General features: G+C 34.7%; 1 protein-coding gene across 2 annotated transcripts in view; it reads left to right on the top strand.

Annotated features, from left to right (window-relative positions):
• LOC139977655 (uncharacterized) overlaps positions 1-13,931 on the top strand; it is a 41,478-nt gene extending 27,547 nt beyond the window's left edge. For both annotated transcript variants that reach the window (XM_071987131.1, XM_071987132.1), the window contains exons 2-9: positions 3,613-3,678; positions 4,812-5,123; positions 5,555-5,887; positions 6,951-7,094; positions 7,421-8,589; positions 9,981-10,144; positions 10,841-10,908; positions 11,270-13,931. In XM_071987131.1, the coding sequence (XP_071843232.1) occupies positions 3,613-3,678; positions 4,812-5,123; positions 5,555-5,887; positions 6,951-7,094; positions 7,421-8,589; positions 9,981-10,144; positions 10,841-10,908; positions 11,270-11,358 (2,345 nt within the window). In that variant the 3' untranslated portion in view covers positions 11,359-13,931. The remainder of the gene's footprint in view (positions 1-3,612; positions 3,679-4,811; positions 5,124-5,554; positions 5,888-6,950; positions 7,095-7,420; positions 8,590-9,980; positions 10,145-10,840; positions 10,909-11,269) is intronic.
• Positions 13,932-14,613: the final 682 nt, after the last annotated feature.

The following is a 14,613-nucleotide window of genomic DNA, read 5'->3' as shown; positions in this document are numbered from 1 at the left end:
TTTATATATATATATATATATATATGTATATCGATTTCATAGGTTTAAAGGTAATAGGTTTAAGCTAAATTTAAGACAATCATGATGTTTCTTTGCATGTTGTCAGACTGCTGTTTCTTTGTTAATATACGTACCTGGTAACATAACTCTGCTGTTTTGTATTCCATCAGTACTATTAACAACAAACAAAGATCACTATTTTATCCCGTTTAAGGCTCTCGTTCAGATTATATTTTGGAAACGATGATGTTGGAGTTCATTTGTCCCGTTTGTCGTCAAATGTTGAAAGTGAAGAGAAAGAAGGGAAATACTGAAAGCTGAAACATGATATAGATGATAAATAACGTCACTACACGCTCAGAAATAAGTTAAAGTTGCTGCTGTACAAACACTGACAATACTTAAGACTTTCAAACTTTAAAAAAAAAATAACGTTTCTTCCAAGAGCAGCTTAGTGTGATTATCAACATGAATCTGTGAACAGATAGTTTCTTAGCATAATGCCGATTCCATTCGTCACAAGAGCAGACGGTTTTGGCATGTTATGCTTTAAATGTAAAATATATCACGAAAGTTAGTGAAAGTGTATGCTACAGTGGCCATACAACTAGAGATATTTTTAACGATTGTCTTAAAGATCCAAAGGTAGTTACTGAGACCGTTTTAATTACAACTGATAAGTTAAGATGCCTATAACTTCCTTAGAAGTGAATTGTCTTATTTTATAGTAGACAACCATTTGCAATTTTATTTTATAAGACCCTGTTAACTTTAAGCCGGTTAAGGATGTATCACCTTGGGAATTAAAGTATTAATTCCCCTAGTTATACAAGTTATACCTTCACCTAGTAGTACTAAATTATTTACACAGAATCATTCCGGCATATGCAGAATGAGATGAATTGCTGATATGACTTAGATTATTAGTTTGCTGTTAATTCTTAAAATGATGACATTTGATAAAAAAATAAGTTTTTTGTATTGGATATCTTTCACACATAAAGATGTCTCAAATATTTATCAAAATTAACCAGAAGAAATATGAAACGGTGCTGTATCGAATTGCTGATAAATAATGTTTGTAGAGAATTATTCAATCAGAACCAATGAACCAATAGAAAGGGCATATATTTTAAAGAAACTTTTTAGGTTGTTCTTCGGCCAACCCTGCTTTCATATTTGGTTGTCTGAAGGATTTTGGTTGTCCAGTGAGTGCATAAAAAAATACAACTGGAGTTGCCAGACATAGTACATCGCACACATTGCGCGAGAGCCATACTTAAGTACCGCAACGTTAGGCTACGCGGGCCTAGTCTGTCGGCCATGAGGCTAAAGACTTATACTTGGCAACTAGTCTTACGGAGATCGACTTTGCGGAAATCATGGAAGGAACTATTTGTGTACAACCTTTTACGAATGCAGGATTCTGCACCTGGGAAGCAATTTTTTAACCAGGGATGCAAAACCTTCAAACTGCTCCCTTCCGGCAAACATTTTGTGGAAGCAAACCCCAAGTACACAAACTGACAGTTAGGCCTATGAAAAACATAACAAACAATATTTTGAATGATTTTTTTTCCACATTCTGTCTATACTAATAACGAAATATGCTTAAGTTTTAGCGATGCGAAGGGGTTTGCATACAGCTAAAGTATAGGATTTCCCCTTCATTACGGAACGTACCAAAATGTTATTTATTTCTTACGTTATTTCTAATATGGATGGGGGCGATACTAACACTATTACTTTTTTGGAAGCAGATTATGATTTAAAAAAGGGAGTTTGTTGAGATTTTTCGAAGTGTTGAACATTTACGGCAAACGCTAGTTGTCTTTTGGACAACCTAAGTAGTGTTTTGGGTTGTCCGACGTGATTTTTGGTGGTCTCGGCCGAAAAAAAACGACCGTTAAATTTGAGCCCTGTTCAGTGCATTGTTTTTTTGATACTCAACTTTATATTAAATAGGTGTAAATTTAAGTCAGTCGTTACTCGGTTACAAGTTACTTATCCTTAATTTTACGTTTATATAGAAGTTCTATCAATGTCACTCTTCAAAAAAAAAACTTGATAATACGGTATTTAATATTTAAAATTTTATTTTAGCATTGAAGCGACAGTTCTTTGTATGACTAGATTCAAACTTTTCCCTGAAAGTCGCTTTGCTGGAGAATAAAATAATTCCCAAGTCGTCGTCCTGATCAAAACATACTTTTTGCAGGCGGTGGGCCGTAATATAAAGTTGTGCGTTGGGGAATGTATTTATACAAAGCACACAGTATCGGATTGCAAGTGTATCGGTTTATTGAGACCAAAGAGTTGCTTCGAACATGAAAAATCAAATCGGTGGGTCGCGGGAGTTCTCTAAACGTTGGAAATATCAAGTAAATAGTTCAAACAAGCTGACATGCACTCTGCGCAACGATTCTTACAGGTGGAAATATGGCGGCTCGAGTCTTGATTAGGGTTTTGGACCTTGTACTAACAATATGGGTATTGCACCTAGCAGGTGTAAAAAACTGAAAATATTTCTTGTAACTTTCTCTGCTAGAAAGCATTTCTAACGTAACAAAAGTTCAGTTTAATGATGAGATTATTCAGTATGACAATGCCCCTTACATTATCAAATTTTTACAAAGGTCCCTACGTTATGGGATTTGCTTTCAAATATAAATGTCTGTCAGAGCCCTCTGTTCCTTTGCTGGAAATCGCTTATTTGGCTTTTAGGTTTAGATTTTTGGAATGTTCATGCATAGCTGATGAAGTGATAATTGACTTGAAAGTCAAGTATATATGCCATGTAATACATATGGGCATTGTACTTGAGAGGCGCAGATAATATACTATGCCTATGACTTTCTCGAAATCATTCACCATACCTGTACTCATAATCGGACCTTGTCACTAGATTTGTATTCTTAACCAGGCTATTCTGAACTCTCTGTAGTCCATATACCCTCTGTTATGTGTATAGTTAATTGTATAAAGCTATATATTTGAAAGCCATCGTCATTAGGAATTGGTAATGCAAATTGCCTTGCTTGCAATGAGTCGCTCCAACGAGGCCTAGGCCCAGCCTATACCGTAATGCCAGACATATATATTGATTATTTTGGGCCGTTTGTGGCATTAAACATTGGACAATACGTACACCACTGCATCTATGATGCAAGATCATTCATACAGAGACTTTATTATTTTGACTGGGGTTAAGATAATGTGTCTACATTCATACAAAATGTTTTATGCACATTTTGATTGCTCGTTACAGTCAGATCTTGTCTTGCACATGTGGTTAATTATTAATTATCTTATATTCGTGTTTCACTCAGTTTACATCAAGTTACACATTTGAGGCAGATTTATCGCACCAATACGTTGACTACTATTCGGATACAGCACTTCTATTAAGCGTACAGTTAGGTTTATCGCTGCGTATAGACCTAGCCTGAGATGCATGACTTAAACGAGCAGAATCCTTCGCCTTGATCAACTGCTACTAATCTATACCAAATCTATACCAATATATTTCTCTACTGTTTTTGCTCCATAGCTGATATCAATTTGTCATTTCATATATTTAGTATGGCTAACATATTTTGTTTCCTGTTTCAGACATCGGTCATATCGTCTTTATCATGGCTTGGTCAATTGTCGTGATATTCATCCTTCTGGAGCAAGGTAATGAAGATGTAACAAATGTAAATGATAAGTTCACTGATTTGATAAAGTTGAACTAGCCTCTTTACAATACTCTTCGTTTCGTAGGATGGTCTAGGTAAATTGTTCATTTTCATGATGTTTACTGATACCACAATCACATTTGATGACTTATTATTCATTGTGTAACGATAAAAGATTAAACTATAGTCTAACCCTTTGTTGTTAAATTCATGTGCTGTTATAGAATGTTAACATACTGAGAGACGTTGCAATGGTTTGACATGACTTTCACATAGACCTATATAGCTATATCACGTCAAGTGTAATACTAAGGCCAAATATACAAGTGACTGTTTAAACAATTCATCTGCTGAAAGTAGTACCATAACCGTCGACTAACTGAGGCATCACTGTCACTAGAAGGGGGAAGTAGACGTCAATTGGTGCATTGTGAGGCATATTTGCACACGAAATAAGTAAATTGTTAGTTCTTAACGCAAAGTTATGTAAATATATACTATTTATGGTGTGTGTATGTTAGGTTTGTGTATGGTGTGTGTATGTTACGTTAACATTCTTTACGAATACACACTATAAGTACACCCACACATGGAACACACGTACAAGTCACAGTGTGGCGCAGTGAACCTCTGCACTCTGTATTCATATGCTATACATATAACAGACGTCCCACGTGTTGCTTCATTTGTGACAATTTCATATTTGCTCGATATGAGAAACATCGGTAACAGTAATTTATCCCTTGTTTTTTGGCAAATATGCATTCATCACTTCTCTTTGGCAATACGAAAGAAAGCGGCCCACACAATATTTTTACTAATTACAAATACGTGCATGTGCACTTTTAAACAGATAAAACATGTATCAAACATATTAAGTGTTGTAAATAGTGATATCTTATGTCAATATTTATTTAATGTAAACCCTAATAGCAGACATATGACCCTTATATCACTGTTACCCTGCTCGAAATTAGTGGTATTCTGAATTGCAGCACATGCATTCATAAGTCTTGCGACTAAAAGTTTTCTAGCTTTCTTTTGCACAAACGGCAAAGAAAAGATACTTAATTGCGATATTTTTTTAACCCAATGGAATATTTTTAAATTATCAAATTACTTTACATACAGGTTTTGGCCAAAATTGTCCTTCGAATCAGAAAGTCGAAAGAATGGATACAGGAACCATATACTGCATGCTTGACGGTAACGTGCAAAAATACTATTGGTACAAGGGCTCAGTATCACACACTCAACCAATTCTTAGATTAGAGAATGGTGTAAAAGGTGGGGAGAAATATGACGATGACCATTATGACATCTCCTCTGAAGGGAACATGAAAATTATCAATGCTAAGCTGGAACACGAGGGCATATATACGTTTGCTGTAATTTTTGAGAATGACACGATATGGAGACGGTCTATTTCAGTTTTAATAACAGGTGAGAATGTTAACAGACTTGTTATTTGGATCTGCATAATAGAAATAAACTGAATTGATTATTTTTTCTCAATTTGACATTAGTCATGTGAAAATATATTTCAATTGTTAAGCTCATCGTTAAAATAGTGTTTGATTAGTTAATCCTTTTTATACTTTCAGAATAAAAAGTTTACGTGCTTCTATAATGTTGACGTAGTTAGTCTTTAATTAACTTCATTAACAATATTAATGAACTTTAAGATGTTGAGATGGAAGTATGATTACATAAAGTGGCCTTTAACAATATCTTCCGTTAAATTTGGACACGCTGTTCCCCCACATGCTTTGTGATTATTGGTATTATTGGTATTAAGTATTTAATTTAACTACATCTAGCTCCAAAACCAACTAAGATCAATAATTATATGTTTCGTATTTGTTTTCTTAAAGTTACTCCGTCGCCTCCATGCCCTATTGTTCAGTCTTGTCGTAGCTGCGATGAATGTATTGTAACAATTAAGCCCAAGGACCCTACCACTTTAACCTGCTTCATAGAAAAGGTTCGTCCGATAGTTAGTTTGTATTGGAGCGTCGAAAGAGATAACGTTACTTACACCGAGACGGAATCATCAGAGATCAATAACAATACAACTGATACCTGGAATATATCCACTACTATTCGGTTTGAATTAACATGTGCGGAATATATTACGTTTAACTGCACTGTTCTTTATGATCACGAAATATTGGAGATTGGAAATACAACAGTTAAACTACAGTCAGGTATGAACTCATTTTTTTCGGTTCTCAATATCTTTTTATGAATATTGTTACGAAGTCCAGATATCATGGTTTGGGAAACGAACACAATAAAGTAGGTTAGATAGGTTTTGTTTTAAAAGAATCTAATGCGTGTCTCTTGGTAACAAAAATATATAACTTAGCATAAATACATTACATACCTTAATACTTAAAGTTAACTTAGCGCGCACGCAAGGTACCTCGCTACCGCTGGGCTCTCCGTCGGGGTGTCAAATCCCAGGGTAGTCTGTAACCGTAGTGCGGGTGTGTCTGGAAGTTTCCGGAAGGCGCTTTTCGTATAAATAACAGCTCCGGTATAGAGAACAGGACCAGGTGAGGTAAATAATAAGTTCAGAAGAATGGTATCCAAAAGAGAGTTAAGAGTAAGTCACACACAGCGTGGTTGGCATGGTGAAGAAAGGCCGGAACGGAAAAGGTAGGTTTTGTAAGGGCTATGCAGACATCGTTGTTTTACGTGGCGTGACGTACAGGTTGGTGCCACTGGGAGAAGAGGCCGAGCCACTCCTTGAAAACTAATATATATGGCATTCGGTGAGGTTACTCGACCGTAGCTTAGAACTGCACTGATTGTGCTTTACGTTTACAAATTAGCCTAATAATACACCATTTAAGAATTGCATAACATCAATTAGCGTAGTTAACCTTTAAAGTAACATGCTACATCATAACAATATGCATATAACTGAACTGTTGAATGTTAACATTTATATCATTAGATTTTTCATAAATAAAATCATTGAGATTTTATGATCAAACTGTTTAGTTCGAAAAAATATATACAACTTGTTTCCTTTTCGAAGATGAAACATTTCTTAGAAGAAAGTAATCTTGAAACAAAAGAAACAAATTGCAGTCGCCAAAAATGACATCATCGGCTATAAACGCTATGCAAAAGGAATGCCAGCTTAATCTGTGTTGTTTGAAATGAATGTGTATCAATAGTAGTCATTTATTTCAAGGGATCCGTCCAATGTAATCAACCAAAATAGGTATTTAATCAATATTTTAAATATTTCTTTACCAGAAAGTTGTAATGGAGACAACACAAAGCCAACCAACTCTTCAATGAAAGTAATTTTAACGTGTGCTTTGACTACCTCAGGAATAGTAACTCTTGGCCTCGCCGTAATTTGCTACAAGCTACATCGACGTCACGGTGGACGGAAAGGTATATGTAAATTAGTTTCAATATTAAGTTGTTTCAATATACATATACATTTACATTGTAGTGATATATATATATATATATATATATATATATTTCAGCATCTGTATTTGATTTCTTTTCTCGAGTTTGTAGGTGAAGAAAATACCTGGCTAACGGAATAAGTTTCTTTTAAACAATTTAATGACATCCTTTTCCGTCTCAAGTATTGGAGAATAAATAGCCTCTATGAAAAAATAATAGTGTTGCGTAACCGAGACGGTGTTATTGAAAGAAATATATAACACAGAGATGAAATAATCGTTTTACTGATATTCTTTTTTCGATAGGAACGTTGTTGGGAGAAGTAAAACAGAAGACGTTGTTAGAAGAATTGAAAGATATCTCTTCAATAAACAGTTATTGTAGTGACTGTCAGTACACAATAACGTATACAGACAACGGTATATCACATGTAAATAATGCTGATGAACTGGTTGCTGCATTTTTAAAGGGCGAGCGGGATAACCGAGTATTATTTGTCGGCGAGCCTGGTATTGGCAAATCACATTTATTTCGGGACATATCAAGAAAGTGGAGGAATGGAGAAATCCTTCAAGATTTTATTCTGATCTACATTCAACTTGAGAATGTTCCAAAAGATGCTTGCATATTGGAGGAACTCATGACATTTTTGAGACGCAAAAAGTCTGCGGCAGAAGCTAACAGAATCATTTTAGATCTACAAAGGAAAAAGAGCATTGTGATGTTAGATGGAATAAGCAATTGGTCAAGGCTTCATAATAATGTAACGAATGATGACAAGGGGAAAATATTAAGTATCAAGAAGGTATTAGAGGGTGATGTTACTGACTTTAGCAAAATGAAAATTTGGGTCACTTCCCGTAAACTTGACCGTGACGTGAAAGTTTTGAACACACCTTACACAAGGGTAGATGTGATCGGGTTTACCGAATCACAAAGAACTGTTTTCTTCGAAAGATTAAGTCAACTCAAAGAAAGTAAAAAGAAGCAAAAACACAAAGAAATAAATGTACGTTTAGGAAGAAAACAACGGGAAGAAAAAGGCAAGGACGTTAACCCTGAGGAAAGACCCTTGAATGCCAACGTTTTAGAAGATATATCGAGTGCTTGGCAAACCCATATTGAAGATATAATTACTGATGGATGTAATGATTATCTTTCTAGATCTCCATTAATTGCAAGGTTGTTTGCCTCGATTTACTTAAATAACTGCAATGGAGATAACAAAACACTGGTGGATGATTTGTTCAGGTTTATTACAGAGGAAGAGAAGGAGCAAACCATGGAGAGTCTTGTAAAATCTGGTAACTGTGATCTATTAGCATGTTTGCTGGAAGTCGGAACACATGATAAAGAGGAGTACAACAAATACGCTATGTTGCTACACATGAAGAAGTTACTGTTCATGCACATGACAGATGAGTACTACCAGAATGCAATTCTACACTTGTTGAAGACTTGTAAAGAGAGAAAGGCAAGGATTATTATCTTTATATAGATCAGTTTCTGTAGTTAACTCATGCCGATTATAATTTAGCAATATTGTCCTGTGAAGGACTTTTACGATAAATATGCTGATTAATACATTGTATTATACGGTGAACACTTAAATAACCAACATCGTTCCTTGTTCTCTAAACCAAAGCATAACCCTTCTACCCTTTTGAATTATTATATAGGGACTATTGCTCAGAGAGTAACAAAATATATGTAAAATGTACACTCTTGCTTTCGTGGCAGATTGTGTGTATCGTCAGTGGTTATCAATTTAGAAAATTCAAACATATATGTATTTCCGTTTTTCTTGCACGTTTTATCAATTAATATTATTATTTCGATAGTGTAGCCACATATTGCACGTTGAAACAAATAAAACGACAAGTATGCTACAATTTGATTCTGAGTGATACATATTTAAGTTCTCCGTTAAAAGTTAAGAAGGCTTTTAAAAAAAAAAAATTGAAAATTTCAGAATTGATGTAACTAAATTTCTTATTCGAACTGTATGCAACAGAAGAATCGTTGGCTGTCAAATTCGTATAAGCTTTTTCCTGGGGGAGGGGGTGGTAGGGGTGGGGTCAATGGGTAGCTATGGTTCAACTTGAAATTACGAACTGCCGCTATGGGGACGTACGTATGTTGCATGGGGTCCCCCACCCCTCACAACTTTGGGTTAATTTGTACAAGAAAGAGTTCTGAAATGTTAATAAATTTGGTCTCTTAAAACTTAAGAAAGGTTTATACTTTAAAAAACTTCAGTATACCTACAAATATTTTTTATAGATTTTCGAAGTATACAAGATGAAGCTTTAGAGAACCAATTTTACACAACAAATATATTATAATCTACATTAATTTATCACCAAATGTTTGTCACGTGGTAGAATTTTTGTGGATTGTGACATATTCAATTAAGCGTATTGTGTACACACACCCTTCGATACATCGTCTGTTTATTGCGGTTAACTTCGGCACCCTGTATCACAGATTTACAAGTTTTAAACAGTTTTTGTTAAAGCGTACAATACAATAGCAGTTTCATAACATATTCCCTCTTAGGTTGAATGGTGTGCGCAGGCCAGCTCCAAACGCAAAAATATTTATCACATGTCTTTCAGTTTTGTGGGTTGACTATCATTGTAGAGCTTTCAATCATAGGTACCCAGTACAAGTTTCCGAACTCAGCAGAAGCTGAGTATCCCTGCATCGTCAGATCTGCTGCATGGGAATTTGATGTGAGCTTCACAAACTCCTTTTATTGTGCCTTAAAACACATTACCATCAACTTAAACGGCGGAAATAATGTTTATAATAACGTAATGCCGAATAAATAAAAATTCACCAATTATAATTTTATTCCAACAGACCGAATTTACATCTTTGGAGATATATGGAGACTCCCCAATTGTTCAATTAAGAGAGTTACCAATAATACACGATCAGCTTGTCTTTCACCGGGTCCATTTAGCGACCACAGATGAATTTAAAGCTGTCATAAGCATGGTTCATAAAAAGACGAAGACAATAAAGTGAGTATATGTTTCTATCGAAATTGCTTTCCCATATGTGCTTTGTACATTTTATTTCTCTACAGTGTTGCGTATCGTTAGTACCCTTGATGTATTTCTAGAATGGTGTTATATTTTTATCTCTAAAACAATAAAAACTACAATAATAATACATGTTGATGCCTTTTCTTGTTGTGCTTGTTAGTAATGAAATTCATTAACTTTTTGTTTATTACTTTATAGCTGAAAGTATAAATGGGCAGAACTTGTATTGCCTGTCTTAGAGACTATGCAATATCAAATATCATAAACGACAACATACGAAACAAATATACAGTTTTTTTTATTTTTTTATGAGACAACGATTAAAATATAATTCGTGAAATTACAATATTGTCTGCTGTTATTGACATTAACGATTTAACATTTTGTAGTACAACATTTAATAATGTTAAGGAGAATGAAGCCCTTAATAATGACATATATCTAGCTGATCAAATAGCTATAATAAATACTCTTGCTGAGAGATTGATGCACTAATTCCTGCTTCATATTTCCCAGGTCACTCTCCTGGTGTAGGCTTTGTATATCCTTAGTATGACGTCATCGAACTTCATATTCATAGAGTACAAAGTGTACCAAACGCGATACATGAGTTAGAAAGTTGGCATGTGCAAACTAATGAAACTTGTTACCTTTCTTTTTTTTTCTAAAAAGGTTTCATAACAGCACAGTTCCAGAAAGACTTTCTGAAAACGAACTGCAGGATATTGGTAATTTCGAAGGTAAGATCGAATGTAGACATTTTAGCACCTTAAAAAAAGTCAAATTTTGTGGACGCAACTAATCAAAATGTCATCCTCAGTTGTGAAAATATTAAAATGGTTTCATTATGCACCAAGTAAATCATGGATTACACTGCAGTAAACTTGTTTGCATTTGTTTAATATTAAAGTGATTGCAGAATCTTTGGAAATAAATTAACAAAGTGAGTATTTATATCATTGCGTGTTTTAATGAAATAATTTGAATTTAAAATCTTCAGTTGTATTTTAAATGATGGAATACATGTTATGTATGAAATAATGTGTTTAATCATATGTAAAATCAGATATCCTAATTATGAATATTTATGTTATCTGGCAGTGCTACGAAATAATGACGGTAATACCTTCGAACGATTATCCGAAGATGGAGAGTGGAAGGAAATGACAACAGTGACAAGCGAAGTATAGAACTTACAAGAGAAACAACATAATGAAACATGAAGAAGAGCAACAAACAGTCTATTTCTTTGTAAGGGTCAAGAGGCAAAAAACAACGTGAAAAAGAAAAAAAAGAGGAAAACTCAAATAAAACACAACTTAGATCAAGTTACAAACAGTGACACATTTGTCAAGCAATAACCTCTTGTAGCACTGAAGTTATGTAAACCAAAATGGTTGCATACACAAAGGTATGATGAATCCTTCACAAATTTAGACTTAATTGAAGTAGGCACAACGTTCGGTTATGTAGGAAATGTGTTTTATGTACAACCATAGGGTTACATCTTTCAATGCATCCACTATGTACTTCGGATAATTGCACCCAAGGAAATGATTACTTAAGTATAAAAACTTTACCAGATTTGAGTTGAACGAGGATCATTATATTAAGATATTCAATATGTTCATTTTAGTGGTTATGAACTCGATGGTTAAACCCATATATCAAAGTGTAATACTAAGCCAGATCATAAATGGCATATCTTCATTAAGTGGCATCTTGAAATTATATATTAAGTTTGTGAAGTAAGTGTTATATCATACTTATGGACATATAATCACTTCCCTTAGTATTTGTTATAAATTTGCCACTGGTTAATGTGGTAAAGAGTTATGTTAGCGTTAACATGTATAATCTACCAAGTTGTATGATCAGTATAAATAAACTGATATGATTACAGAAATTGTAGTGTCTATAGATGATGATCAAATGTTGAGTCATTATACATCATTAGTCATTTTCAGTCGTATCGAATGTAAATATAATGCTATTTTACTTTGCTTATTACATCTGTTGACGATTAGGATATATCAATATGATAATTCTTTTTTTTTTCAATTCCTAAATATATATGTATAGTGAACAGTAGATGCAATCGCCCTAGTGATAGATGTGACTTTTGTGTCGGGAAGTGAATAACTGAGTGTGTGTCAAGTGTGTTAGACCCATTTAAATTGACCTAAGAAGAATACTGACACAATGTTTCACCGTGTGTTTAAGCTGTGAAATAGCCAGATCATTTGTACATCTTCATACATCATGGCGCAATTGATTTTGAAATTTAATTTAATTTTACCTTTTTTTCTCTCGAAAGAGTAGGTATATTTTTTTTACAACAGAGACCTGTTATGACGACCAAGGTGGTAAGCACTATACTCCTAACCAAAGACATAACTTTGAAAACTTTCTTTTCACGCCTCTAATGACTCGAGTAGGTGAAGTGTTTTGTACAACTTTTAATGTCTGGAAAGTGTCATTTCTTGTATCTGAGAGGCACACGGCAAACTTTTTTCTAGCTTATATTATTTAAGTGCTCCACTCAAATGTGTCATACCTGTCCCTGGAAAATGCTGTAAAAAAGCAACCCCCCCCCCACCCCACTTCCCACACACACCTTCTTTGTGTAATACTTCCATATTAGTGTGTGCATGCAGTTCTCAATTTCACGTTATTGTTGCAAAGTGGGTAGTAGTTTATGCAGGAGAACATATCCCACCTTATAAAGTGAGAGTGTTTGATGCATGTTTATAATAGTTACAGTCATAAAATGATGATATGTTAGCACGAGTAGTGGCTTGAATGTGTCGTTTTGCATACAAAGCTTTATCCGAATATGGTTAGTGAATACCATTATGCCTCAACATCTTAGTTGAGTCAATTTAGGCAAATACACTTTAAAGTTATTGTCCAGGACATACCTAGCTAGGCTGGCCTGAGTCTATCACAAAACCAGATTACTGGCTAGGCCTGTACTGTTTATGCTCCTTCGCCAAAGTTATAGTGTTGGGAAAATGTTGCAGATGAAATTTTGTTTGGATTTTTATACAATTCTTGATATGTTAACAGACTGACAAATTCTAGGCTTAAGTTTAATTACGAGGCTAACATAGGTTAGACCAAGGGCATGGCTACGTAAATAGGACTATGTAAATTAAGCATATTTTTCTAGTATTGAATTGTTAGTGATAAGCCTAAGACATAACAGCGTTTCCATGTTATTCTGGCCATTAGGCTTTAGTCATATCCCATTCAAAAGGACAGCCGGACCTGGTCTAGGGGCCTAAGCAACAGCTGAGCAGACGACACTAGTAAAATAATTGCATTTCCTATGTACCCGCTTATACTATCGCTTCCCAAAAATGAATTGTGAAACTGCAGTCTACTGCCACATTGTGACGAATTCGGCACCCAACTGCGGCACACGATATCACTATTTCACTATTTAGTAATTTATATCAACTTTATCAATTTAGTTATGTCGACCACGTAGTGTTTGTATTACGCGCTGCTACTTCCTTGCCGTACAAGCAAAGCGCCAACAGATGGATGGGTGGCTTCAGTATCTGTCGTATGACTTCATTCCTCCTACTTCAAGTTATATGGTTAGATCATAGGGAATATAAAAAATAAGTTTACATTTTGCACGTTCTTATTTTATTATATTTTGTCTGTACAGTAACATCTTTTTGTGAGTTTTATTTGGTTCGTTCTATGCAAGTACATATCACTGCTTACTTTTTTATATGTGACGTAATAATTACCTATTCTGCTGTTCACACGTCTGTTGTATCGTTTCAATATTCCCGTGAATCTTTATCTCTGTATAGTTGAGAAGAGGCCATTGCGGTCGAGGTATACCTTCGCCTAACAAGCCTCTCACACTCCTCCCTAGACCTATACATCTTAATGCTACTTAGGTTTCGATTTGGTTCTCGTGACCAAAAACTCGATAAATGTTCTGCAAGCAGCATGTCACTATTTTATGATTGTTAAATCAAAAGCCTCAAGGATTCTATAGACTGAGCAGATGGGTTCATGATTTGGTGTTGTTGGTCGTTTAAATACATTGAAATGTTCAGAAAACTCTCAATTAACCCAAGCAACTCGCATCGTCATGGAATATTTGTATTGACATTGCTTTCGTAGCAGTTAAATATTACAATGGCGCTTTTAAACTATTCCCGTTATGGATTTGGGGATCAATATATAGCATAGACAAGTCAACTGACGGCAACGACACATCATTCCACAATTCAGCTGACAGTGTAATTTGTCACCGTTATTTATATTTGTCACTAATATCAACAGCACTTCTAAGACAGTAAAGGAATGGATAATTCCACTGTGTACAACTTATTAGTATCACCCTTCATCTAAACTAAAACATGTTTGTTGTTTTCAAGGGGTGCGTGCATGGTAGCATAATACATTTTAATATACAG

The sequence above is a fragment of the Apostichopus japonicus genome, chromosome 12 (genome assembly GCF_037975245.1).
Source record: "Apostichopus japonicus isolate 1M-3 chromosome 12, ASM3797524v1, whole genome shotgun sequence".
Classification (NCBI taxonomy): domain Eukaryota; kingdom Metazoa; phylum Echinodermata; class Holothuroidea; order Aspidochirotida; family Stichopodidae; genus Apostichopus; species Apostichopus japonicus.
This window is presented reverse-complemented; position numbering and strand designations above follow the sequence as displayed.